This window comes from Erythrolamprus reginae, chromosome 6 (assembly GCF_031021105.1).
Source record: "Erythrolamprus reginae isolate rEryReg1 chromosome 6, rEryReg1.hap1, whole genome shotgun sequence".
In the NCBI taxonomy this organism is placed as follows: Eukaryota; Metazoa; Chordata; class Lepidosauria; order Squamata; family Dipsadidae; genus Erythrolamprus; species Erythrolamprus reginae.
Genome location: NC_091955.1, coordinates 6,187,645 through 6,215,073, shown reverse-complemented (window position 1 = coordinate 6,215,073; position 27,429 = coordinate 6,187,645). Strand labels below are relative to the sequence as shown.

Genomic DNA, 27,429 nt, shown 5'->3' with positions numbered 1-27,429 from the left:
CAAAACTCACTGGAGAGATGTCTCACTTAATAACATAAATTTTGGGCTCAGTTGTTGTAAGTCAAGAACCATGGTGGGTACCCGCAGGTGTTGAAATCTTTTGGTGTGGTGATTTACCTCTGAAATATTTTCTTTTAAAGGAGTTTCACTGAACATTCTGAGTAATAGGTGGGTGTCTTTTTTTTCATTTTTGGGGTATCCCAAAGATTTTGAATCTGTGCATTGCCTACTAGTACAGGCTCACAACGATAGCCATCTCACAAAATAAGCGTTATACGGAGCTCTCTTCATTTATGCGAATATAAATAATGAGACATGACACATGACAGTCAATCTTGTCAGCTTCTCATTTGGCCTGAAATACACACTTGGGAGTATTTAAACCTCCCCCCCCAAAGCCAAATTTATTTATTTATTTATTGGACTTTTATGCTGCCCCTCTCCGAGGAGTCGGGGCGGCTCACAACATATAATAAAACAATACATAACATTTCGGGTCCAATTAATTAAATAACCCACCTCTGTCGTCAGGCATGGGGGAATTGAGATATTCCCTTCCCCCTAGGCTTACAAAATTTATGCATGGTATATCTGTATATATGATTGGTTTTTCTTAAATTGGGGTTTTTAAAATTACTTTTAATATTAGATTTGTTTATATTGCCTTTTTCACTGTTGTTAGCCGTCCCGAGTCTGCGGAGAGGGGCGGCATACAAATCTAATAAGTAAGTAAGTAAGTAAGTACCGGTAAGTAAGTAAGTAAGTAAGTAAGTAAGTAAGTAAGTAAGTAAGTAAGTAAGTAAGTAAGTAAGTAAGTAAGTAAGTAAGTAAGTAAAATCTAAAATTAAAACCCCTAAAAACCAGTCATTCCCATATACTCAATTTCTCTCAGTCCATTCATCGGCCAGGGGCCATCAATTAATTTGTTGGCTGACCACTTTATTTCTTATTGCTCTGGAGAAATTAAATCCTTCCTTCACTTCATGTCTCCATTTCTTTTCTTTTTTTTTCATTTCAGTATAACATGATGGCAGGGCTGGGCCACTATGGCCCCTTTATTTTATTTATTTATTTATTGCATTTCCTTGCCCCCCAACTCCCAAAGGACTCTGGGAGGCTTACAACAGGAAGTGACCTACAGACTTCATCTCCCAGAATTCCTGAGCCAGCATGGCTGGCTGGCTAGCTGAGGAATTCTGGGAGTTGAAGTCCACAGGTTGCAAAGGGATCATGGTTTCCATGGGATTAAGTACCATCGCTCATGCAATGAGTAATGAATTGTGACATATTCCCATCGCTTCCCCCTTCAGCAGGCTTGTTCTATTTCAGAGGTGGATATTTCAGCTATGGCCAAAGCTGTAGCAGAAGGATTTTGTCACATGCAACTTATTTATTTGTTATCAATTTATTTTGGGTTTTCAAGGCAGCTTGTCTAATGCTCTGTGAGTTGGATTGAGTTGAAAGAGAGTAATTGGCCCAAATTTACCTAGATAGCATCTTCCCTTGAGATAAAAATCTGTCAATCCATCCATCCGTCCGTCCGTCCATCCATCATCTCTCTCTCTCTCTCTCATACACACACATACACCTATCTGTCTATCTCTCTCTCTCTCTCTCTCTCTCTCTCTCTCTCTCTCTCTCTCTCTATCTATCTATCTATCTATATCTATACTTCCATCAATCCATCCATCTATCTATCATCTATCCATTGATTGATCTATCAATCTATGAAACTTCTATTCCGCTCACCTTGCCTACAAGGTGACACAGTACTGTACTTAAGATATAGTCTAGACAAGCATGGCCACGATCTTTATTATGAGGTTATAGTAATAGAAACTTGCAAAGCTGAACGTGCCCCTGCTACCCATCACTTACTTTCCCCCAAACCTCTGATTGTAAGTTAAGGCCATACCTATTTCACACCGGCCTATTTTATAAAACCGACAGTAGCAGATCTGGAGGTAAGGAAGAAGAAAGAGAAACAGTATGGCTCTTCCACCCTGGAATGACACTATTGGTTCAAGCCTTGTTTTGTTTTTGTTTTTAAAACAGGAATGATTGAAATTGTAAAGGATGCCAATACAATTGCTAAAATCCAGCAAAGCACAGTTGGGAACACTGGGGCCTTTAAAGATGAAATACTAAACCAGTGGCTTAAGGATAAGTGTGTAATTGAAGAAAAGGTATGTGTTCCTATTATTGCTATGGCTATTATTTCTGTTTGAAAAAGTATTATTTCTTAGTAAGCCATTACAGCGAACTTCAGAGGTATCCAGTGTTGGCAACTCTAAGACGTATGGACTTCAATTCCCAGAATTCCCCAGCCACCATAAGACAATTATCTGGAACTCGGGGGGGGGGGATGACAGGATGGATATAGGAACATTCACTTAAGAAGAAGGAGGGATAATAAATCAAAAACTTAAAAAAGACCACTATTATTTAATACAACATATGATATGATTACTGTAATTAGAATTACAATAGCACAAAATTGGAAAAAAGAAGAAACACCATCAGAAAGAGAAATGATTAAAAAAAACCCGAAATGGACAGATTAACCCAAAAACTTAAAAACAAAGAAGAATCAAAATACTATGAAATTTTGAAGAAATTCTATGACTGGGTCGATATAAGAAAAAAAAAATAATGGTAGTAAATAAACCAAATGTTCCTAAAATCAATCCGAGACACAAAATTAAGATCAAATCAATCTGAATGTAGCAAATAGATTGGGTGACTATGTTTTAATGATTTGATTGGTTGGTGGAATCACATTCAGTTGAAGGATTGACATGGTGATGATTATGATATGTTTTTTTGTTTAAGGCTGGTTTCCAAATCTCTGGTAGGCGGGACGTGTCATCTCGTTTGTTCATGCTGAGGGGGTGTTTTTCTATCTCTATGGCTTCCATGATAATTCTTTTGTATACATTTTCTGTTTTGGAAAGTAATTTAGTTTTTTCAAAGTCAGTTTCATGTCCTGTTTTTTTAATGTGCTGGAAAAGGGAGGAAGTTTTTTCTTCTTTTTTGACTGCATTCTTATTTTCTGCAATCCGTGCGTTTACTCTTCGATTATGAAAACACATACACACACACATATATATATATATAAAAGAACTGTGTGGCTAACAGTTCAACGGGGAGGGAGGGGGAATTAGGGGCAGCTCTGCATATATTGTAGAATGATACAACATCATATGCCTGCTCTTTTTAATCTTTGTATTATAATAAAAATTTATTTAAAAAAAAAAAAGGAGGAGGGAAGGAAGGAGAAAAAGAGAGCATGTGTCATTTTTAGAATACCAGACACCAGTATCTGTATGTTTCACAGCTCTGTTTTATATCAAGAGCGGTCACTAAATGAAGTGTTGTAAGCCAAGGATTAACCTGTGCTACAGTTTGGCACAAACCTGATAACCTGAACCATTTTCTTAACAGTTTCAGGCAGCCGTGGAACGGTTTGTGTATTCTTGTGCGGGATATTGTGTGGCAACCTTCGTACTCGGAATAGGTGACAGGCACAATGACAACATTATGATTACAGGATCAGGTAAGTGTTGACGAATGACTGACAGCATTGTCTAGTCTAGGTGTATCGAACGCGATTTCATTGAGGGACGCATCATGGTTCTGTTTGGCCCTTGGGGAGGCTGGAATGGGCGTGGCTAAGGTGGGCGTGGCCAGTTCAATGTCATTATTGTAGGGGGGTGGCTGTGGTGGCTTGAGTGCTGTGACAGCAAAAACAGGCTCTGTTTTGGGCTGTGACGGTCTTCTGCTACCCCCTTCCAGCGAAAACAGAGCTCTGTTTTCTCTCCCAAGCGCCATTTTCACTGGCAAAGGCACTACGGCCCAGTCCTTCGTTGTTTTCAGGGTAACTCCAAGGGCCAGATCTAAGCACCTCGCAGGCTGGAACTGGCCCCTGGCCCCTGAATTTGACACCCCTGGTCTAGTCTGTAACAAAAAGCCCGTTTGCCCCGCTCCATCAAGAAAGGCATCATTCCTTCTGAAGGAGAAGTCATTAAGAAAATCTTGGATTGTGCAGAGATGAACAGGTTGATGATGAAAATTAAGGATAAAGAAGAAACTGTCAAAGACTACTTCAGCTTCAACCACAACAACACTAAGAGCCCACATTAATATTAACCACTCCAAACTTGACTGTAAAAAATACGACTTTAGTAATCGAGTTGTTGAAGCGTGGAATTCACTACCGGACTGTAGCATCATCCCCTAACCCCCAACACTTTACCCTTAGACTATCCACAGTTGACCTCACCAAGTTCCTAAGAGGTCCGTAAGGGGCGTACATAAGTGCACCACAGTGCCTACCGTCCCCTGTCCTATTGTCTCTCCTATATCTTCTCTTCAATTCCTATATCTTTTTCTGCTTTTCTCTCATAGTTATATTTCACTCCTTTATTTTCTCCTCTATTCCCCCTTTAATACATTCCACCTGATTATATCCTCTGTAACCCTCATTGTGTATTATTGTGTATTGGACAAAACAAATTAAAAAATAAAAGAATATTATAATGCATGGGTGAAATTTTATGGCTGGATAGAAAATGAATAAATAAATATATATTTTATATATATATATATATATATATATATATATATATATATATATATATATATATATATACACACACACACACACACACACACACACACACACACACACACACACATACAGTATATAGAAATTAAATCAGAATGACTAAAAAAAAGAAGAAAATGGAGAATAAATGGTGGTAGACCCAGGTGACAAAATTTGATTTTGAGGAAGCAGCATTAAACCGCCCTTTTCAATACCGGTAGCAGCACAATACTGGTGCCCTCCCTATTGGTCATAAAACGTGAAAAACAGTCACCAGTCATTTTCCTCTGTGCCGTTGTAACTTTGAACGGTCATTAAATGAACTGTTTTAAGTCGAGAACTACCTGCAAGACAAACGAAGAGAAGGTGACAAGAAATGCAGTCATTTAATTATAGAAAAGCAGATTTTGACAAAAGTTATAAAAGGCAAACCTAATGACGGGAGGCCCAATAAAGACTTCTTTTGGTTAAAAAGTCATCCTGGTTGATGTGCTTTTAATTGCCTGGCATAATATTGATTTTTTTATCCACCCCATTTCTTTCCAAGGTAATCTCTTTCATATCGACTTTGGCCATATTCTTGGAAATTACAAAAGCTTTCTCGGCATTAATAAGGAAAGAGTTCCTTTTGTCCTGACGCCCGATTTCCTTTTCGTCATGGGGACATCTGGAAAGAAAACAAGTCTGCGCTTTCAGAATTTTCAGGTAAGCTGGCTGTTGTGGCCAGGGGCGGATGGCTACTGGCGCACGTCATGCACAGCATGTTTTTGCTTCTGCGCATGCACATACTGGTGCACCAGTTGCGGCCCTATTTGGACCGGGACTCACTGCTCACAGTCACTCATGCCCTCATCACCTTGAGGCTCGACTACTGTAACGCTCTCTACATGGGGCTACCTTTGAAAAGTGTTCGGAAACTTCAGATCGTGCAGCATGCAGCTGCGAGAGCAATCATGGGCTTCCCCAAATATGCCCATGTCAGACCAACACTCCGCAGTCTGCATTGGTTGCCGATCAGTTTCCGGTCACAATTCAAAGTGTTGGTTATGACCTATAAAGCCCTTCATGGCACCGGACCAGAATATCTCCAGGATCGCCTTCTGCCGCACAAATCCCAGCGACCAGTTAGGTCCCACAGAGTTGGCCTTCTCCGGGTCCCGTCAACTAAACAGTGTCGTTTGGCGGGACCCAGGGGAAGAGCCTTCTCTGTGGCGGCCCCGACCGTTTGGAACTAATTCCCCCCAGATATCAGAGTTGCCCCCACCCTCCTTGCCTTTCATAAGCTCCTTAAAACCCACCTCTGTCGTCAGGCATCGGGGAATTGAGACTTTCCCTCCCCCCAGGCTTATAAAATTTATGCATGGTATGTCAGTATGTATGATTGGTTTGTAAATTGGGTTTTTTTAAATTAACTTAAATATTCAATTTGTTTACATTGTATTATTATTGCTGTTAGCCGCCCCGAGTCTGCGGAGAGGGGTGGCATACAAATCTGATAAGTAAGTAAGTAAGTAAGTAAGTAAGTAAGTAAGTAAGTAAAGTAAGTAAGTAAGTAAGTAAGTAAGTAAAGTAAGTAAGTAAGTAAGTAAGTAAGTAAGTAAGTAAGTAAGTAAGTAAGTAAGTAAGTAATTAAATAAGAAAGAAAGAAAATCTCACGAGGGGACGCGTGTGTGTGAGATTTCGGTGATTTTTTTTTTGCTTCTGCACATGCGCAGCAGCAAAAAATATCCAAAATCTCTTTCGTGCGCATCCCCTTGCAAGATTTTGCTTCCTGTGCATGCACAGAAGCAAAAACATGCTGGGACACGCAGGCACGCAAGACACTCAAAGCTGCGCATGCAGCCCAACTTTTGCTAACGGTTCGGCGTTCTTTACTGTTCCGGTAGCAACCCACTACCATAGGTTGTAGCTCACCAGCTGCCAGAAGAGCTGACAGCAGAGTCTGACAGTGAGGAGATTGGGGAGGAACATGGGCCAGTTCTTGAGGCTGGGGAAAGCTCGGAGAGGGCTCTTGGTGGGAGGCAGAGAAAGGGCCAGGGCCATCTGGCAGTGATCAGCTGCCTCCGGAGCTAGACAGCAGTGAAGTAGAGGAACAGCTGGAACCAGTTCCCAGTATGTGCATGTGCAGAGCTGCCAGAAGAAAATAATAGTTAAGGAATCAGGGTCGACTTGGGAGTAAAGCCACATGATCAAAGTAGAGCTAGATGATCTCAGAGGTCCCTTCCAACTCTGTTCCATTCCATTCTATTCCAATTTGACTGGCATGTTTCGTTTGCTCTACAGGATATTTGCGTGCGGGCTTACCTTGGCCTTCGGAAACACACCAATCTTCTCATCATCCTATTCTCGATGATGCTAATGACAGGGATGCCCCAGCTGACCAGCAAGGAGGACATTGAATATATCCGCGATGCCCTGACGGTTGGCAAGCATGAAGAGGACGCAAAGAAGTATTTTCTAGATCAGATCGAAGTTTGCCGGGACAAAGGCTGGACGGTGCAGTTCAACTGGTTCCTCCATCTGGTGCTCGGAATCAAACAGGGCGTTGAGAAACATTCCGCTTAAATACGGTACTACAGTACAGGCCGTCCTCAATGTACGACCGCCATGGAGCCCAAAATTTCAGTTGTTAAGTGAGCTCCGCCCCATTGCACCGTCTTTTGTTCTGAGCCAGCTCCCCTAACACGACAAATCCTCTAAAGTTAAACTCAAAGTTTCCTTTATTAGGAGCACCGGTAAAAAGTTTCTCTCTCAGTGCCGGCTGATAAATCCATCCAGCAGGAAGGTGAATACCTATTCATCTCCGCTCCCTGCCTTTTATCCCCCGAGTTAGGGTGGGGCTTTGCTAGCAGCGGTGGCTCTTTCATCCCAAGGCCTGGCCCATAGATTTCCACTCCTCTGCTCTCCTCTGCCTTTTGTGCATCCATGCTTCAGGCACTGGACCCAACTGTTCGTCTTCCTCATCAGCCATCTCCACACCTGGGGGCTGTTGACTCTCCATCTGGGGGTGGTCCAGGCTCCGCCTCTCTCTCTCTCTGATAGTTTCTGTTCTGTCGCAGCGTCGAGCCCCCTAGAAATCAAATGCGTACCAGCAGCTTAACTAATAAAGGATTTATTTGTGAGCCGCCCCGAGTCTTCGGAAAGGGGTGGCATACAAATCTAATAATAATAATAATAATTTATTAGATTTGTATGCCGCCCCTCTCCGCAGACATTTTACTATACATAATGTATTTGCAATTAAAGTCTTTTTGATAGGAAAGTACAGTCTCACAACAGCTTCGCCGTACTGATTATAAAGTCTTATCAGCTGGCCAGAGTCCCATAAAGAGATAAACACAACAATAATTACCAGATTCAGTAGTATAGATGTTCAGAAGTTTGCTGGAAGTCTGGAGCTCATCAGAACTCCAAGAATGTGTTCTTTAAACTGCAAGCCAAAAGAACAAGAACTGAAAACTAGATTCTCGAACGAACTTCGTTGTTCTCTGCATCGAAGCGGGGTGTGACTCACTCTTAAATACCCTGAGGGGGTTGGCCCAGTAGCCAGCAGTGCTACTCACAAGTAAAGCTCCTCTTCATTAACCACTCTTGCCTCCTAGAGGCCCTGCGAACTCAAGCATCAAGAAGAGGCTCCTCCTCTTCCCCTGAGTCACTCATTCCTCCAGCAAGGGTGTGTATGTCCTGTCGGTACCACTCCTTGTTCTGGTCACGAAGCCATTTCTGCACTGTGGTGGCCTCACCCTCTGTGCCCAGCGACTAACCGTAGTTCTGTCGACTGCAGATTCTCCATAAACTGTACACAATCCTTTGTGAATGTTCCCAACAGTTTCTTTCCTGCAGTGAGAAATTCAATGACGACACGCTGCTTGTAACATGCTTCACTTACAGATGCCATTTCGAAACACTGCTGCAGCTACGCTATTTGTCCGAAGAAGCGCAAAATTTACACACGCACTCCTGACAATTCAAATAACGTATATCTAAAGTTTTGCATTCGTACCATTACTGTAGGCTGAGAAAAAAAAAGGTGGTGCATTACTTTCTGGGCGATCCTCGCAAGTTGAGGACAGAGCCTGTATATAAATCCTTTGCAGATGACCCTACATTGCACTAAGCCAGCATTGACTGTACAGGGTTGGACTAGAAGACCTCCAAGGTCCCTTCCAGCTTTATTATTATGTGTGTACCTGGCAACTTTAAGACTTGTGAATTCCCAGCATAGTTGGCTGAGGAATTCTGGGAGTTGGAAGTCCACAGATCTTAAAAGTTGTCATATTTAGAAACTCCGGTGTAGTAAATACAGTGGGAACTTTAAAAGATATTACAACAGAGATATTTGATCCGCAAAAGAAACACCATCTTATTCTTATTTTACCAGCTCTTTAAAAAGGTGAAAGTTATTTTTTTCTCCAGGAGTATTTTTAAAATAATTTTTCAAATAAATACTAATGCCATAATTCCTAGAGAAATGAGGAATACCTGACAGTTTGCCTTATTCATTGTATATATTTAGTTTTCAATGCCATCTTGCTATATCGCACACTTTTTACCTTCTTTTAATACTCAAAGTGGTCTATCGGGCCATTTAAAAATTAATGTTTGAAAAAGAAACAGGCTCAAAGATCCATTTGTTTATAGGGCCAAATTCAGGAAGCTTACATAACCATGGCAATATGGTGCTTTGGCTCTTTTTATGTTTTAGATATATATATTTTTAAAAGGTATATTTATTTTCTAAAATGAGTCAATTCCTCTTTTTACCTCCATCCTGGTAATTTCATCTTTGCATAATCTATTGTACTAACTAAATTTAATAATGTGTTCTCTTGGTGGTTAGAACAGTTAGAACAATTAATCAGTGGAACTACTTGCCTCCAGAAGTTGTGGGTGCTTCAACACTGGAAGTTTTTAAGAAGAGATTGGACAAAAAGACCTCCAAAGTCCGCTCCAACTGTGTTTATTCTGGTATGAATTTGACTGACTTGAATTACAACAACGATTATTATACCTTGTGTGTGTACTTGTTTCTCAAAAGCAAATATAACTTGAAGTATATTTATTTATATGTGTCATGCAACAAGTCTTCTCATTAATATGTCGCATAATTTTTTTTAAAAAGCAGTAACATTATATGAAAAATTTGCAGGGGTAACCTCTTTGGACATAGATAAGAGCTGAAAAGATTGCTGGGTATTCTAAACGCTTTTTCAAAACTTCCCCCTATTTTCTTGGGGAGTGTGTAACTACAAGTGAAACTCGAAAAATTAGAATGCCGTGCAAACGTTCATTTATTTCAGTAATTTAACTTAAAAGATGAAACTTAATATATGATATTCGTACCATGCAAGGCAAGGTAGCCCCGAGTTGTTTCAAGAAGGGCAGCATAGAAATCTAATAAATAAATAAAATAAATAATAAACAAATAAACAAATAAACAAATATATAACATCAGGAACCGCCTTCTGCTGCACGAATCCCAGCGACCAGTTAGGTCCCACAGAGTGGGCCTTCTCTGTGGTGGCCCCGGCCCTCTGGCTCTGGAACCAACTCCCCCCAAAGATTAGAACTTCCCCCACCCTCCTTGCCTTTTGTAAGCTTCTTAAAACCCATCTCTGCCGTCAGGCATGGGGGAACTGAGATATTCTTTCCCCCTAGGCCTTTACAATTTACGCATGGTATGTCTGTATGTATGTTTGGTTTTTATAATAAGGTTTTTTTAAGTTATTTTAGTATTGGATTGGATTGTTACATGTTGTTTTTATCATTGTTGTTAGCCGCCCCGAGTCTATGGAGGGGGGCGGCATACAAATCCAATCAATCAATCAATCAATCAATCAATCAACCCATACCATGCCGCATTGAAGCAGTAATTGCTGCAAAAGAAGCCCAAACGAAGTACCGAGTACATATGTATGCTTATACTTTTCAGAAGTCCGATATTGTTCTATATACAATCCTTTTTTTTAATTGATTGCATGTAATATTCCAATTTTCTGGGATGGGGGATTTGGAGTTTTTATGAGCTGTACCCCATAATCATCACAATTATGACAAATCACGGCTTGAGCTATCCTGCCTTGCATGCTATGAGTATTTCTCATATATTAAGTTTCACCTTTTAAGTTACATTACTGAAATAAATGGACGTTTGCACGATATTCTAATTTTTCAAATTTCACATGTATATAAATATTGGATTCCATCCAGGGATGGGATTCCAAATCTTTTCCTTTGGGTTCTACGTTTAGCTCAGCTGAGGCATGGCAGTGCGCTCTGCGGTGCGAATCAGCTGAGCTAAAAAGAACAAGGGAATATAGGACGTGGAATGGCGAGGGTGGGAGCCAGCAAGAGGTGGTATTTGCCCATTTTCCAAACTAAAAATTTCCGCTACCAGTTCACCCAAACTGGTCCAAATTGGCTAAATATCACCTCTGATTCCATCACCCCTAATCACAATCCACGCTGCAACGGATAGAAGCTAAATCCAAGATTGTTCCATCATTGTGTTGGGATCTCCTATAAGAAATTCTACATTAGAAAACCTGGTTTGCTGAACTTTTTACCTTTTCTAACAATAATGCCTTTTTAAAAACTCGGTTGTTTGCATTGTTTCTGATCTGCAATTTTTAAAAAGTGATGTATGTTTTATATGCTCTGGATTAAAAAAACTCATCTTAATATACTTTGTTATTCTATCATTTTTCTGTTGCATTTTTTTGTGGGGTGGGAAATTCAGTGATCGGTGCTGTCCTCAGTTTTCATAAGCTGCAAGTCAATAATAATAATAATAATAAAGCCCTTCACGGCATCAGACCAGAATATCTCCGGGACCGCCTTCTGCCGCACGAATCCCAGCGACCGGTTAGGTCCCACAGAGTTGGTCTTCTCCGGGTTCCGTCGGCTAAACAATGTCGTTTGGCGGGGCCCAGGGGAAGAGCCTTCTCTGTGGCGGTCCCGACCCTCTGGAACCAGCTCCCCCCGGAGATTAGAACTGCCCCCACCCTCCTTGCCTTTCGTAAAGTTCTTAAGACCCATCTCTGCCGTCAGGCATGGGGGAACTGAGACATCTCCCCCGGGCCTATACAGTTTATACATGGTATGTTTGTGTGTATGCTTGCTTTTAATAATGGGTTTTTTAGTGTTTTTTAAATTATTAGATTTGTTCTTCTTACATTGTCTTTGTTATTGTTGTGAGCCGCCCCGAGTCTATGGAGAGGGGCGGCATACAAATCTAATAAATATAAATATATATATAAATAAATAAATAAATAAATAAATAAATAAATAATAATAATAATAATAATAATTTATTAGATTTGTATGCCGCCTCTCTCCGAAAACTCGGGGTGGCTCACAACAATAATAAACATACATATCCAATATTTAAAAAGAAAATTTAAAAAACCCTTATAATAAAATAATCACACAACCCAATCAAACCATACATAAACCAAGATAGTTAGGGGATATGTCAATTTGCCCATGCTTGGCGACAAAGGTGAGTTTTCAACAACTTGCGAAAGGAGAGGAGGGTGGGGGCAGTTCTGATATCCGGGGGGAGTTGGTTCCAGAGGGCCGGGGCTGCCACAGAGAAGGCTCTTTCCCTGGGACCCGGAGAAGGCCAACTCTGTGGGACCTAATCGGGCACTGGGATTCGTGCGGCAGAATACTGTCCCAGAGGTATTCTGGTCTGATGCCATGAAAACAGATTAACTCCTCCACCATCCTGTTGGGATGTAAGCAGGAAGGATTATTCCTCCACCCCCCCAAAAAAAAATCAATTGGAAGGTTATTTTAATTTAACGCAGAAAATCTACATTAGCGCCTCAGCGTATCCCTTGTGAAATTGACAACTGCCACTTTTAAGGGATTTTTTAAAAAGTGAATTCATATTAGGAGAGTTGGTTTAATCGTTCATAATAGATCAACAGGGGTGCTGAAGTCCGCACATCTTAAAGGTATTAAAAAGATGGAAATGCAACCATAAAATTGCTTCTGGTTCTAATCTTGTCCCGCTACTGAAACTTTAGATAAAAAAAGTTTAGATTAAAAAAAAGTTTAGATAAAAAAAGATAAAGCGGCATAGGCTATCTCCTTTTTGGACAATATTATTTTTCCATGTTGATAACAGCTTTCTGTCCCGTTCCCCCTTTTTAATACCTACCTTTGGTGTTTTGGAATTGGGCGGCACAGAAGCCAAATTAATTAAATTTTAATTTTTTGGGTCAGAATTTTTTTTTAATGCATTTCAGTTGCTGCAAACAGCATCACAACACTGGAATCACAAGCTTAGAATGAATAGACAGACAAGTGACTATCTTCACTTAAGGTACCTCAATTTGGATCAGCAACTCCTAAGCGATGTGGTCCTTAAAGGGAACCACCCATGGTCATTACTCCGAGCGTCTCTATTGACTCTTTACAGTACAGCGGTACCTCTACTTACGAACTTTATTCGTTCTGTGACCAAGTTCTTAAGTAGAAAGGTTTGTAAGAAGCCATTTTTACTATAGGAATCAATGTAAAAGCAAATAATGTGTGTGATTGGGGAAACCACAGGGAGGGTGGAGGTCCTGTTTCCTCCCAGGAGAGTCCTAGAGAGGCCCCACGGAGGCTTCTCCCTGCCTTTTCCGGCCCTGTTTCCTCTCAGGAGATTCCTAGAGAGGCCCCACGGAGGCTTCTCCCTGCATTTTCCGGCTCTGTTTCCTCCCAGGAGATTCCTAGAGGGGCCCCACGGAAGCTTTTCCCTGCCTTTTCCGGCCCTATTTCCTCCCAGGAGATTCCTAGGGAGGCCCCACGGAGGCTTCTCCCTGCCTTTTCCGGCCCTGTTTCCTCTCAGGAGATTCCTAGAGGCCCCACGGAGGCTTCTCCCTGCCTTTTCCGCCCGTTTCCTCCCAGATTCCTAGGGAGGCCCCACGGAGGCTTTTCCCTGCCTTTTCTGGCCCTGTTTCCTCCCAGGAGATTCCTAGAGAGGCCCCACGGAGGCTTTTCCCTGCCTTTTCTGGCCCTGTTTCCTCCCAGGAGATTCCTAGAGAGGCCCCACAGAGGCTTCTCCCTGCATTTTCCGGCCCTGTTTCCTTCCAGGAGATTCCTAGAGAGGCCCCACGGAGGCTTCTCCCCGCCTTTTCCGGTTACAGTTTCGGAGGCTCGGGTTTGTAAGTGGAAAATGGTTCTTGAGAAGAGGCAAAAAAATCTTGAACACCCAGATGTCATCTAGAAAAGTTCGTAAGGAGTTCTTAGGTAGAGGTACCACTTTATTGGCCAAGTGTGATTGGAACACACAAGGAATTTGTCTTTGGTGCAGATGCTCTCAGTGTACATAAAAGAAAAGATGCATTTGTCAAGAATCACGAGGTGCCACACTTAATTATTGTCATAGGGACACATAAACAATGATGCAGGCATGGCTGGCATTGAAGCACATTATACATAGAGACAGATAATATCTACATTTCTGATGTTCTGGGTTGCCTCTGCAAACGCAGCATCAGCAGCAAAACACTGCACATGCTCAGAGGCAGCACTTTCCCTTCCGACCCGGTCTTCATTGCCTTTTCCACCTGCAAAGCAGCCAAGCACTCTGCACATGCTCTGAGGCCACACTTCCCTCCCAGCGTCTGCAAACACAGCTGCAGCAGCCAAGCACTCTGCACATGCTCAGAGGCCACGCTTCCCTCCCGGCTTCTGCAAACGCAGCATCAGCACCAAAGCACACTCTGCACATGCTCAGAGGCCACGCTTCCCTCCCGGCTTCTGCAAAGGCAGCATCAGCAGCAAAGCACACTCTACAGAGGATCAGAGGCCGCGCTTTCCCCTCCCGCGCCGGCTCATCGCTCTGCCTTTTTTTTTTTTTTGCCTTTGCAAACGCAGCAGCGCGAGGCATTCGGCGGGCGCACGCGCGGCGGCGGGTTGCCATGGTTTCCCCGGGTGTCTCTCTCTCTCTCTCTCTCTCAGACGCGTGCGCGCGCGAGGATTTTTTTCTCCTCCCCCCTCCCACCGAGGAAGGGGGGCGTGGCCGCGCCTTGCTGGCGTCACGGCCGGGCTCGGCTCTTTTCTTCGCTGGCCGGCTGCACAAAAAAAAAAAGAAAGGAAAGGAAAAAAAAAGAGCGCGCCGGGGAAGCCCGTGAGGGGACGAAATCGCCTCAGCCGCCGCCTCAGCCTCAGCCGCCCCCGCCGTGGGTCTCCGGGGCTGGCCGGGGGAGCCTGGTGGGCGCCGGGTTGCCTCGGCCGCCGCCCCGCCCCGCTCGCCCGGCATGAGCATCTCGGTCCCGGAGGGGCTGCGGGAGCTGCTGCAGAGCTTCACCCTGGAGGTGCTGCGGAGCCAGCCGGCCGACCTGCTCGACTTCGCCCTCCGCTACTTCACGCGCCTCAAGGCCGAGGCCGGCGGAGGGGGAGGAGGGGGGCTCCCTCGGGGCCCCGGGCCCCACTGCAACAACGCCGGCGCCCAGCTCGACGGCGGAGGCCCCGGCGAGGCCCGCGGGGTCAACTTCTCCCCCGAGCCGCTGCAGAGCCCCTCGGAGAGCAGCGAGGAGGAGGAGGAGGAGGAATTCGCCGGTGAGCCCGGGCGGATGGAGGGGAGGGGATGGGGGCTCCCCGCAAGGAGGGGAAGAGGAGGAATTGGAGAAGGAGAAATGGGAGGAGGAGAGGAAAGGAAAGGGGGAAGGAGCAATGGAAGGAGAAGGAGAAATTGGAGGAGGAGAAGCAATTAAAAAATGGAAATTGGAGGACGGAAAAAGGAAAGAAGGAGAAAATGGAGGAGAAGAAACGGGAGGAGGAGAGGAAAGGAAAGGGGGAAGGAGCAATGGAAGGATAAGGAGAAATGGGAGGAGGAGGAGCAATTAAAGAAGGAAAATTGGAGGACGGAAAAAGGAAAGAAGGAAAAAATGGAGGGGAAGAAATGGGAGAAGGAGAGGAAAGGGGGAAGGAGCAATGGAAGGAGAAGGAGAAATTGGAGGAGGAGAGGAAAGGAAAGGGGGAAGGAGCAATGGAAGGAGAAGGAGAAATGAGAGGAGGAGGAGCAAAGAAGGAAAATTGGAGGACGGAAAAAGGAAAGAAGGAAAAAATGGAGGGGAAGAAATGGGAGAAGGAGAGGAAAGGGGGAAGGAGCAATGGAAGGAGAAGGAGAAATTGGAGGAGGAGGAGCAATTAAAGAAGGAAAATTGGAGGACGGAAAAAGGAAAGAAGGAGAAAATGGAGGAGAAGAAATGGGAGGAGGAAAGGAAAGGGGGAAGGAGCAATGGAAGGAGAAGGAGAAATTGGAGGAGGGGGAGCAATTAAAGAAGGAAAATTGGAGGACGGAAAAAGGAAAGAAGGAGAAAATTGAGGGGAAGAAATGGGAGGAGGAGAAAGGAAAGGAGGAGCAACAGGTGAAGGAAAAGGAGAAAGAGGAAGGAGAAATTGGAGGAGAAGAAATGGGAGGAGGAGAAACGAAAGGAAGGAGGAGGAGGAATTGGAGGAGGAATTGAAGGGGAAGAAGGAGATATTGGAGGAGGAGGAGCAATTAAAGTAAGAAAAAAGGAGAAATTGGAGGAGGAGAAAGAAAAGGAAGGAGGAGCAATGGAAGGAGAAATTGGAGGAGGAGGAGGAGGATCAATGGAAGGAAAAGGAGAAAGAAGAAGGAAAAATAGGAGGAGGAATTAAAGACGAAGAAGGAGATATTAGAGGAGGAGCAATTAAAAAGGAGAAAGAGGAGAAATTGGAGGAGGAGGAAGAGGAGGAATTGAAGGAGGAGAAGAAATTGATGGAGGGGAAGAGAAATTGTAGGAGGAGGAGTGGAAGGGAAAGGAGAAATTGGTGGAGAAGGAGCAATTAAAGAAGGAAAAGGAGAAAGAGAAGAAGCAAAATTGGAGGAGGAGGAGGAATTGAAGGAGGAGAAATCAGAGAAGGCTGAGGAAGGAGAAGGGGAAGAAGGAGAGTTTGGAGGAGGAGGAGGAGGGGGAATTAAAGAAGGAAAAGGAGGAAGGAGAAGGAGAAATAGGAGGAGGAAAAATTGGAGCAGGAATGGAAGGAGGAGAGAAAGGAGAAGGAGAAATTGGAGGAGGAGGAGGAGAAGAAATTGGAGCAAGAGGGGTGGAAGGAGGGGAGGAAAAGGGGAAGGGGAAATTGAAGGAGGTGGAGGAGGAAGAGGCCACTCCCCCTCCATTGAGCAAAACCCATGCAAAACGGGGGGCCCTCATTCATCCCTCGTCCATTGAAGCTCGTAGGAGCTCAGCCCAGGATGGGGGTTCATACTGCCTTCCTCCGTAACCCCAAAGCAGGGCCAACCCAGGCCTTTGCAAAATTAACCAGGTTCCACCTTAACCAACAAAGCCAAGAGGTTCTCTGGATTTTAAGGTGCATCGGAGGAGGAGGATTGCAAGCGTTGGGTGGGTGGCAACCAAATCTTACTCGCAGGAACACGGGGCTGATATAGAGCAGGAAACAGGGGGAAAAAAGATGGATTTTCTTTTGGCGTCACAGCCCGGAGCTCCATCGAGGAAGCACGGGGACAGATGGCCATTCACAAATGTTGGCGAGAGCGGTCGTTCCCCCCCCCCCCTGTGTGAATGAAAATGCAGCTGTTGTTCTCCGTGCCTGAAGAAACACACCCCTGCCATGCCTCCGCTGAAGGGAACGGGCATTCCTTGCCTTTACGACCGCGATGGAGCCTCAGGATTTCTGCCGTTCAGCGAGAAATCTGTGTTCCGCCATGTTTTTACGACTTTCCTCGCCGGCGTCCGTTGAGGGAATAGCTGCCGTCGTTTCAACGAGCAGCGCGGTTGTTAAGCGAATCTGGCTTGGACAAATCATCGACGTGGTTTGTCAGAAAGGTCACAAAAAGGGGACCGGGGGAGGCCGGGACCGTCATAAATACAAATCGGTTGTGCTGAACACTTGAATTTTGATCGTGTGACGGTGGTGGGCATGCTGCTTCAGTCATAAGTGTGAAAAGCAATTACAGTGTTCCCTCAATTTTCACGGGGGATGTGTTTCGAGACCGCCCGCGAAAGTCGAATTTCCGCGAAGTAGAGATGCGGAAGTAAATACACTATTTTTATTTATTTATTTATTTATTTATTTAGATTTGTATGCCGCCCCTCTCCGCAGACTCGGCTATGAACAGTATCCCAAGTCTTCCCTTAACACTTTAAACCCCTAAATTACAATTTCCCATTCCCTTAGCAACCATTTAGATTATTACTCACCATGTTTATTTATTAAAGTTTATTTTTTAAAATATTTATTAAAGGTGGATGAAAGTTTGGCGATGACATATGACGTCATCGGGCGGGGAAAAACATGGTATAGAGAAAAAGTATTTTTTAATTAATATTTTTGAAAAACCGTGGTATAGACTTTCCTCGAAGTTCGAACCCGCGAAAATCGAGGGAACACTGTATAAGTCTTTTTTTTCAGTGGGCATGTGCACAAGCCGCACTGAAGTTTCCGGACTTTCAGTAGACCACTTGGGCCACCAAGTGTCGGAATTTTGGTGGCATGGCGTGGGAATGCTTCAATGGTCGTCCATGTGGAAAACGGTTATAAGTCAGTTTTTAATGAGGCAACTTTGAGCAGTCACTAAATGAACCGTGGTAAGCCGTGGACCACTTGTATTGAAGGACCACCTAATGGAGAAGGATGTGTTTATACAGTCAGTAAAAATTTGAATGTACATGAGGTTAGATTTTCTTGTGAGCAGTGGCATGTCGACATTGTGAAACTCTATGCCAGCATTCAACCAACGTTGGTTGATTTAAACACGATCAAACCTAGTTATTTTATTTATTTATTTATTAGATTTGTATGCCGCCCCTCTCTGTAGACTCGGGGCGGCTAACAACAGTAAAAAGGCAACATGAACAAATCTAATATTAAAATTAATGTAAAAAACCCCAATTTAAGAAACCAATCATATATACGGACATACCATGCATAAATTTTATAAGCCTAGTTAGTACACTAGTACTTTGGTAGTCATTGTTAATTTGTTCTGGAAGGTACAATGAATACCAGCAACGATAGTACCGAAGAAATTCTTTTCTCATAAAGAATAACATAATGAGTCACAAGGCAATCGAGAGAGAAAAGTTCTAAGCTTGTGTCTTGAGTATTAAGAATTGAGATACGCTTTCCCCCTAGGCCTTTACAATTTTATGCATGGTATGTCTGTACGTATGTTTGGTTTTATAATAAGGGTTTTTAACTGTTTTAGTATTGGATTATTATTATATGCTGTTTTATTGCTGTTGTTAGCCACCCCGAGTCTGCGGAGAGGGGCGGCATACAAATCCAATAAATAAATAAATAAATAACCTGCGGGAGCACCTTCTGCCGTATGAATCTCAGCGACCGGTTAGCTCTCACAGAGTTGGCCTTCTCCGGGTCCTGTCAACCAGACAATGTCGCTTGGCGGGACCAAGGGGAAGAGCCTTCTCTGGGGGGGCCCCGGCCCTCTGGAACCAGCTCCTCCCGGAGATTTGCACTGTCCCCATCCTCCTCGCCTTTCGCAAGAGTCTCAAGGCTCACTTATGTCGCCAGGCTTGGGATAATTAGATCTTGGCCCCCTGGCCAATAAATGTGATGTATGGCTGTGATTCGAATTTGTTTGATTGATTTTTAATGTATTGGGATTTTAGCTTACGTAGTTTTTAATTAATTAGATTTGTCTTTGTATTTATTGTTTTATATTATATGCTGTGATCCGCCCCGAGTCTTCGGAGAGGGGCGGCATACAAATCCAATAAATAATAGGTAATAAATAAAATCAAACAAATGATGAGTATCGGGGGAAAACGTTTGCTTCAAAATGAGTACCAAATTTGATGAAACTTCAAAGCAATTGTCAAGACAGAATAGAATAGAAACAGAAGACTGACGGCAGAAAAAGACCTCATGATCCATCTAGTCTGCCCTTATATTATTTTTGTATTTTATCTTAGGATGGATATATGTTTATCCCAGGCATGTTTAAATTCAGTTACTGTGGATTTACCAACCACGTCTGCTGGAAGTTTGTTCCAAGCATCTACTACACTTTCAGTAAAATAATATTTTCTCATGTTGCTTTTGATCTTTCCCCCAACTAACTTCAGATTGTGTCCCCTTATTCTTGTGTTCACTTTCCTATTAAAAACCCTTCCCTCCTGAACCTTATTTAACCCTTTAACATATTTAAATGTTTCGATCATGTCCCCCCTTTTCCTTCTGTCCTCCAAACTATACGGATTGAGTTCATTAAGTCTTTCCTGATACGTTTTATGCTTAAGACCTTCCACCATTCTTGCAGCCCGTCTTTGGACCCGTTCAATTTTGTCAATATCTTTTTGTAGGTGAGGTCTCCAGAACTGAACACAGTATTCCAAATGTGGTAGAATAGAATAGAATAGAATTTTATTGGCCAAGTATGATTGGACACACAAGGAATTTGTCTTGGTGCAGATGCTCTCAGCGTACAGGTACCACTGTAACATTAATAGACGTTCAGAAACATCCCCCAAAATACTGTTGTTCTCAAGAGTCCCCAGCTTACAACCACAATGGAACCCAAAATTTATGTTGCTAAGTGAGATTAGATTAGATTTATTGGATTTATATTGGAGACATTTCTTAAGTGAGTTTTGCCCTTCCTTGTGACAATTGTTCAGCGAATCCTTGCCATTGTTCAGTAACAATGCGTGTCTGCTTTACCCTTTGGCTTTGCTTGTCAAAAATGACCTCTTGGTAACGGTCATCAATTTGAGTCAGTTTGCTGAGCGCCTGGATTTTGATCCTGGGAGCTGTGCGGATGCTGCAGTGGTCGTAAGGGTGAAAAATGGTCATGAGTGATATCACTTTGAACTGTCACTAAATGAACTGTTGTAAGTCATGAGCCATGGTGGCGCAGTGGTTAGAGGGTAGCAGTGCAGGCTACTTCAGCTTACTGCTAGCAGTTCAAATCTCCCCACCGGCTCATGGTTGACTCAGCCTTCCATCCTTCCGAGGTGGGCAAAATTAGGACCCAGATTATTGGGGGCAATAGAAACAATGTCGGTTGGCGGGACCTCGGGGAAGAACCTTCTCTGTGGTGGCCCCAACCCTGTGGAATCAACTGCCTCCAGAGATTTGCATCATCTCCTCCTTACCGGTTTTCTGGAAAGCTGCTAAAACCTGGCTTTTCCAGCAGGCCTGGAATTAAGATTGAATGTTAGGCTGCATGATTTTTTTTATGATATATGTGATTTTAGTAATGTTTTTTACTGTTTTTACTTGTATTTATAACCCAGAGTCCGTTTCAGAGTGAGTGGAATATAAATACAACAAATACAGAAAATAGAAACATAGAAACATAGAAGACTGACGGCAGAAAAAGACCTCATGGTCCATCTAGTCTGCCCTTATACTATTTCCTGTATTTTATCTTAGGATGGATATATGTTTATCCCAGGCATGTTTAAATTCAGTTACTGTGGATTTACCAACCACGTCTGCTGGAAGTTTGTTCCAAGGATCTACTACTCTTTCAGTAAAATAATATTTTCTCATGTTGCCTTTGATCTTTCCCCCAACTAACGTCAGATTGTGTCCCCTTGTTCTTGTGTTCACTTTCCTATTAAAAACACTTCCCTCCTGAACCCTATTTAACCCTTTAACATATTTAAATGTTTCGATCATGTCCCCCCTTTTTCTTCTGTCCTCCAGACTATACAGATTGAGTTCATTAAGTCTTTCCTGATACGTTCTATACTTAAGACCTTCCACCATTCTTGTAGCCCGTATAATAAATATAAACAAACAAACAAACAAATAAATAAATAGGCTGACTCTGTAAACCACTTAGAGAGGGCTGTAAAAGCACTGAGAAGCGGTATATAAGTCTAAATGCTATTGCTAAGTTGAGGATTACCTCCCAATATGAAGTCACCAAGAGTGTAGACTGCAAGAAATTTTTACTTTTATTGATCTTTACACATTGCAGTGTAGAAATGATATTTTGGGGGTCTTCGGAGAGGGGCAGCATACAAATCTAATAAATTAAATAAATAAATAAATAAATAAATAAATGCTTTTGAGTATCCCATCAGGGGATGGGGTGGGATTTCATGATGGTCTTCTATTAAAACACAATGGCGCCTTGATGCTCAACTGCTTTGAAACTCATTGAGTTTGGTACTTGACACATTTGGACGCAAACATTTTAGTCCCGGTACTTATTGTTGGTTCAATACTCAACGCACAAGCTACAACTCGTCATTATGGCCTGCCTTGTGATTCATTACATTAGTCCAGCCTGGAGAAAAGAGACATTGGGGTGACATCGTAGCTGCATTCCAGTATTTGAGGGCCTGCTCCAAATAAGAGGAGGGTCAACCTATTTTCCAAAGCATCTGAAGGCAGTAGATGGAAATTAAGGAGAGAAGCAATTTAGAACTAAGGAGAAATTTCCTGACAGTTAGAACAATTAACCAGTGGAACAGCTTGCCTCCAGAAGTTGTGAATGCTCCAACACTGGAAATTTTAAAGAAGAGATTAGATAACCACTTGTCTGAAGTAGTAGTGTAGGATGAAAGCAAGTAGGATGCTTGGCTGCATAGCTAGAGGTATAACAAGCAGGAAGAGGGAGATTATGATCCCGCTATATAGAATGCTGGTGAGACCACATTTGGAATACTGTGTTCAGTTCTGGAGACCTCACCTACAAAAAGATATTGACAAAATTGAAGGGGTCCAAAGACGGGCTACAAGAATGGTGGAAGGTCTTAAGCATAAAACGTATCAGGAAAGACTTCATGACCTCAATCTGTATAGTCTGGAGGACAGAAGGAAAAGGGGGGACATGATCGAAACATTTAAATATATTAAAGGGTTAAATAAGGTCCAGGAGGGAAGTGTTTTTAATAGGAAAGTGAACACAAGAACAAGGGGACACAATCTGAAGTTAGTTGGGGGAAAGATCAAAAGCAACATGAGAAAATATTATTTTACTGAAAGAGTAGTAGATCCTTGGAACAAACTTCCAGCAGACGTGGTAGATAAATCCACAGTAACTGAATTTAAACATGCCTGGGATAAACATATATCCATCCTAAGATAAAATACAGAAAATAGTATAAGGGCAGACTAGATGGACCATGAGGTCTTTTTCTGCCGTCAGACTTCTATGTTTCTATGTTTCTATGTAGGGTTTCCTCCCCAAGCAAGGGGTTGGACTAGAAGACCTCCAAGGTCCCTTCCAACTCTATTCTGTTTGATTGATTCCTTACAGGAAACCCACTGTTTTTGGTACTCATCCTGCCTCCCAGAACCAATGAACAATGAGTACCAAGGCACACACTCTACTAAACCAGGTTTGATCATGTTTAGATCAAATAGCTAACCTCTCAATTGCAGCTTTGGAGTCAAGTAAGTGTTATCGACTATACGTCTGGCCGATAGCTGTGCTCTTTGCTAAGGTACATTCTGCTGTGTGGCGTGCCCTGTAGAATTCCTTAAGTTGATGCACGGTGCAAAGAATGACATACGGCAAATGCCGTCGGTTTGGAAATGCGGCGATCTTGATTGGACGTTCGCACCGCCGCTTTGGAAGCTGGCCGTAATAACAAGCATTGTTGAGAAGAAGGCAACCAGGCACGACCCTTCATGTAGAAGACAATTGCAAAGTGAAAAACAAGAAGAAATGGCTACGGATTGAAAATATTGCCTTGACACACAATGGCTGTCAAATTTGAAACTTTCCATAATGTTAAGAAACCGGTAGATTTCACTGTCGGTGAGTGAGGTTCTTTTAGATTGCATTTGTGGGCATTTCTGTATTTAGATTCCAGTGTTTGCCTTGCCAGAGGTTGTGGAAAGAGATTTTATAAGAATTGTAGGTGGGTATTAATTGAAGAGTTTCTGAGAGATGATGGACGCTGTCTTTCGAAAAATAATTTAAAAAGCTTTTTGCAAGTAATTGTTTTTACTATGGATATGTTAATGAAGGAGAGAGAAGTCAATCGCAGGAACGAATTTAAAACTGAAAAAGGATTTACATAGAAATAGGAAGTGGCTCAAGATGGATTAAGGGTTAAATCGTAACCCTGTACGTACCTGTCTGGGAATAAATCTTATTTAATTCAGTTGACCTTTTTTTTTCCTGGGAGATTAATGTGATTAAGTTGTTGATTCTGAACTTGTTGATTTTGTAGATGTTACCTGTTAAATAAGGCATTCATATTTGTGCATTAAAATTGGCTTGTTTTTAAGCTCTAATATATAATAATAATAATAATAATAATAATAATAATAATAATAATAATAATTTATTAGATTTGTACAGAATTAGCCGAGATGCCTCCAAGTCCTTTCTAAACCCATTATTCTATATTCTTTGATAGGCTTCCTATACAGGTTCTGATGATATATGATTTGTTTCTGGCTATTTGTTCTTGTTTTATTTTTTTGTAGTAGCAAATGTTACTGTATCTTTGTGTTTATATTGAACAAAGTTTTAAGAGATGGTTCCCGATAATTTTCTACATCTTTGTATATTCCCTGCTTGCTTCCCAAAATTGTTGTTTATATACTTTCTCTGCAAGTACGACATAATAAAAGAATACTTCCTTCCTTTATACCATATTCTAGAAGTCCCTGCATTAGTTTTTATGCAGAAATGAAGTGATGGCTGCCATGCCTATTTTTCCTTAAGTTTGTAAAATGAAAACAGTCGGAATGCAACATAGAAACATAGATGTCTGACGGCAGAAAAAGACCTCATGGTCCATCTAGTCTGCCCTTATACTATTTTCTGTATTTTATCTTACGATGGATATATGTTTATCCCAAGCATGTTTAAATTCAGTTACTGTGGATTTACCTACCACGTCTGCTGGAAGTTTGTTCCAAGGATCTACTACTCTTTCAGTGAAATAATATTTTCTCACGTTGCTTTTGGTCTTTCCCCCAACTAACCTCAGATTGTGGCCCCTTGTTCTTGTGTTCACTTTCCTATTAAAAACACTTCCCTCCTGGACCTTATTTAATCCTTTAATATATTTAAATGTTTCAATCATGTCCCCCCTTTTCCTTCTGTCCTCCAGACTGACAACATGACAACATGCATTATTATTAAAAGATGCAGTGATGGATGCTAAAGTTTGCATGGATTTTTTTTTTTTAAAGAAACTTCCCTTTTTATTCAGAAGTAAATTGTTAGTTGTGGCTGTATATTAATTTTGGTTAGGGCTATATATTTATTTTGTTTGTTAAAGTGCACCTACATGATAGTCTTAATTTATATAGGCATTGTAATAATATATGGGGTGGACATACAATAGAAATCTTTTTATTTCTGAACTATAGCACAGTATTTTTCTAAGCTGAATATCAATCGCTCTGGATGACATGCAGAAATCCTGCTGATGAAATGTCTTTTGACAAGAGGGTTCCAACCACCCATCGACCTGTCTGTTTATTTATTTCTCATTTGTAGACCTCACGTTCCTGGCAAAACTCAGGTTTGTTAAACAGGATGTCTCCTGCAGCTAACTTTGAATAAAACGATGACCTTCCTGGTTTTATATTTATACTTTCCCCGGTTTTTCTTGAGGCTTAAACATACCGGTCTTTGAGCGTCAAACAACCATCTCTCCCACTCCTAAAGCTGTTTAAATGAAATGTCTATACTGGGTTTGAATTCTGGAGCTCACTTGATCATATCCTGCTTTTGAATGCAGATTCGCATAGTAACACTAACCATGGTTTGTTTGTACAGTATACATAAACGAAAAAGCAAATGCATGTATTAGGAATCTCTTACACCTGAGTAAAAATATTATTGGATATTTTTATTGGATATTGGATACACAAGGAATTTGTCTTGGTGCATATGCTCTCAGTGTACATAAAAGGAAATATAGGTTTGTCAAGAATCAACACAATGATTGTCATAGTTGGTTATGACCTTTAAAGCCCTTCATGGCACTGGACCAGAATATCTCCGAGACCGCCTTATGCCGCACGAATCCCAGCGACCGATTAGGTCCCACAGAGTGGGCCTTCTCCGGGTCCCATTGACTAAACAATGTCGGTTGGCGGGCCCCAGGGGAAGAGCCTTCTCTGTGGCGGCCCTGACTCTCTGGAACCAACTCCCCCCAGAGATTAGAACTGCCCCTACTCTCCCTGCCTTCCGTAAACTCCTTAAAACCCACCTTTGCCGTCAGGCATGGGGGAACTGAAACACCTCCCCCGGGCATGTACAATTTATGCATGGTATGTTTGTGTGTGTGTTTGTTAGTAAATGGGGTTCTTTTTAAATCTTTTAAATTATATTTGGATTTGTCATGAATTGCTGTATCTTGCTGTGAGCCGCCCCAAGTCTGCGGAGAGGGGCGGCATACAAATCTAAAAAATAAATAAATAAATAAATGAATAAATAAATAAATAAATAAATAAATAAATAAATAGGGGTCAAATAAACAGTGAAGAGACAATATTAATAAAAAACTTAAAGATACAAGCAACAAGTTACAGTCATAAGTGGGAGGAGGAAATGGGTGATAGGAATGATGAGAAAAAACTAGTAGTAATAGTAGTGCAGACTTAGTAAATAGTTTGACAGTGTTGAGGGAATTATTTGTTTAGCAGAGTGATGGCGTTTGGGAAAGAACCCTATTCTTGTGTCTAGTTGTCTTGGTGTACAGTGCTCTGTAGCGACGTTTTGAGGGTAGGAGTTGAAATTTTCCCCGCCCTCTTTTTGACTCGTGCAGTATACAGGACCTCAATGGAAGGCAGGTTGGCAGCAATTGGTGGTTTTTTTTGCAGTTCTGCTATCAACATACAGCTTGTCTGCTTAAAACCGATGATCATTTTGCAGCGACACTGTTCGAGCATATCAGCTTAAAATATGTGATTATCCTTCGCCAAAGGTACCTTTGACCAGGTTCATTTTTGAAATCCGGTTTAAAAGAAAATGTTTAATCCAAATGATGGGTTGATCTGAGTTGTTTTCTTTTTAGATGTTTCATTACCCAGTTAGGTAATGACATCAGTGTTTGGTAGGGAGTGAGGTTTGGTCTCATTTTATATTCTGACGACTTTGCCTTATCAATGTGGATGGGACATAGTCTCGGTGGTCCCTTGGTTGAGCTGTTTATTTTTCCCAACCTTGCCAACTTGAAGATATTTGGACTTCAACTCCCAGAATTCCCCAGGCAGCGAATGCTGGCTGGTGAATTCTGGGAGTTGAAGTCCAAATATCTTCAAGTTGCCAAGGTTGGGAAACACTGGTTTATTGTTAGCTTGCTTGGGGTATTATTTCTTTCTCCATTGTTGGTCTAATGTTGGAGGTCTCCAAGAAAAACCCCCAAGCTCGGGAAGCACCAAGAACCACTTATTTCAACCCTGGTGTACAAGGTACCATCTTCAACCACTGGATCTCCCCATATTTGGTTACAGACATTCTAATTCCTCTAACTCAGATGTTCCCAACCTTTTCTATACTCCTAGAATGCTTCTGGCATATTCTCCCACCCCTTTAAATAATAATAATAATATGCATATAATTACATGGAATGGAAATCTTTATTGGCCAAGTGTGATTGGACACACAAGGAATTTGTCCTGGGTGCATATGCTCTCAGTGTACATAAAAGAAAAGATATCTTGAAACACAACACTTAATGATTGTCATCGGGTCAAATAAGCAACCAGGAAACAATATTAATAAAAATCTTAAGGATACAAGCAACAAGTTACAGTCATACAGTCAAAAGTGGGGAGGAAATGGGTGATGGGAATGATGAGAAAAAGCTAGTAGTAATAGTAATAGTAATAGTTTCTTCTGCACTCCTATATTTTTGCACGTAATCTCCGTCCCGTTCTATGGC

The 27,429-nt window shown here is 42.1% G+C and overlaps 2 protein-coding genes across 3 annotated transcripts in view; both read left to right on the top strand.

Annotated features, from left to right (window-relative positions):
* Positions 1-11,291, top strand: part of PIK3CG (phosphatidylinositol-4,5-bisphosphate 3-kinase catalytic subunit gamma) — a 45,933-nt gene extending 34,642 nt beyond the window's left edge. For both annotated transcript variants that reach the window (XM_070755109.1, XM_070755110.1), the window contains exons 8-11: positions 2,056-2,186; positions 3,445-3,556; positions 5,154-5,311; positions 6,890-11,291. In XM_070755109.1, the coding sequence (XP_070611210.1) occupies positions 2,056-2,186; positions 3,445-3,556; positions 5,154-5,311; positions 6,890-7,171 (683 nt within the window). In that variant the 3' untranslated portion in view covers positions 7,172-11,291. The remainder of the gene's footprint in view (positions 1-2,055; positions 2,187-3,444; positions 3,557-5,153; positions 5,312-6,889) is intronic.
* A 3,481-nt stretch (positions 11,292-14,772) lies between these two features.
* The window catches only part of PRKAR2B (protein kinase cAMP-dependent type II regulatory subunit beta), a 65,196-nt gene continuing 52,539 nt past the window's right edge, over positions 14,773-27,429 (top strand). Inside the window, exon 1 of the mRNA XM_070755108.1 lies at positions 14,773-15,163. Within this exon, the coding sequence (XP_070611209.1) occupies positions 14,863-15,163 (301 nt within the window). The 5' untranslated portion in view covers positions 14,773-14,862. The remainder of the gene's footprint in view (positions 15,164-27,429) is intronic.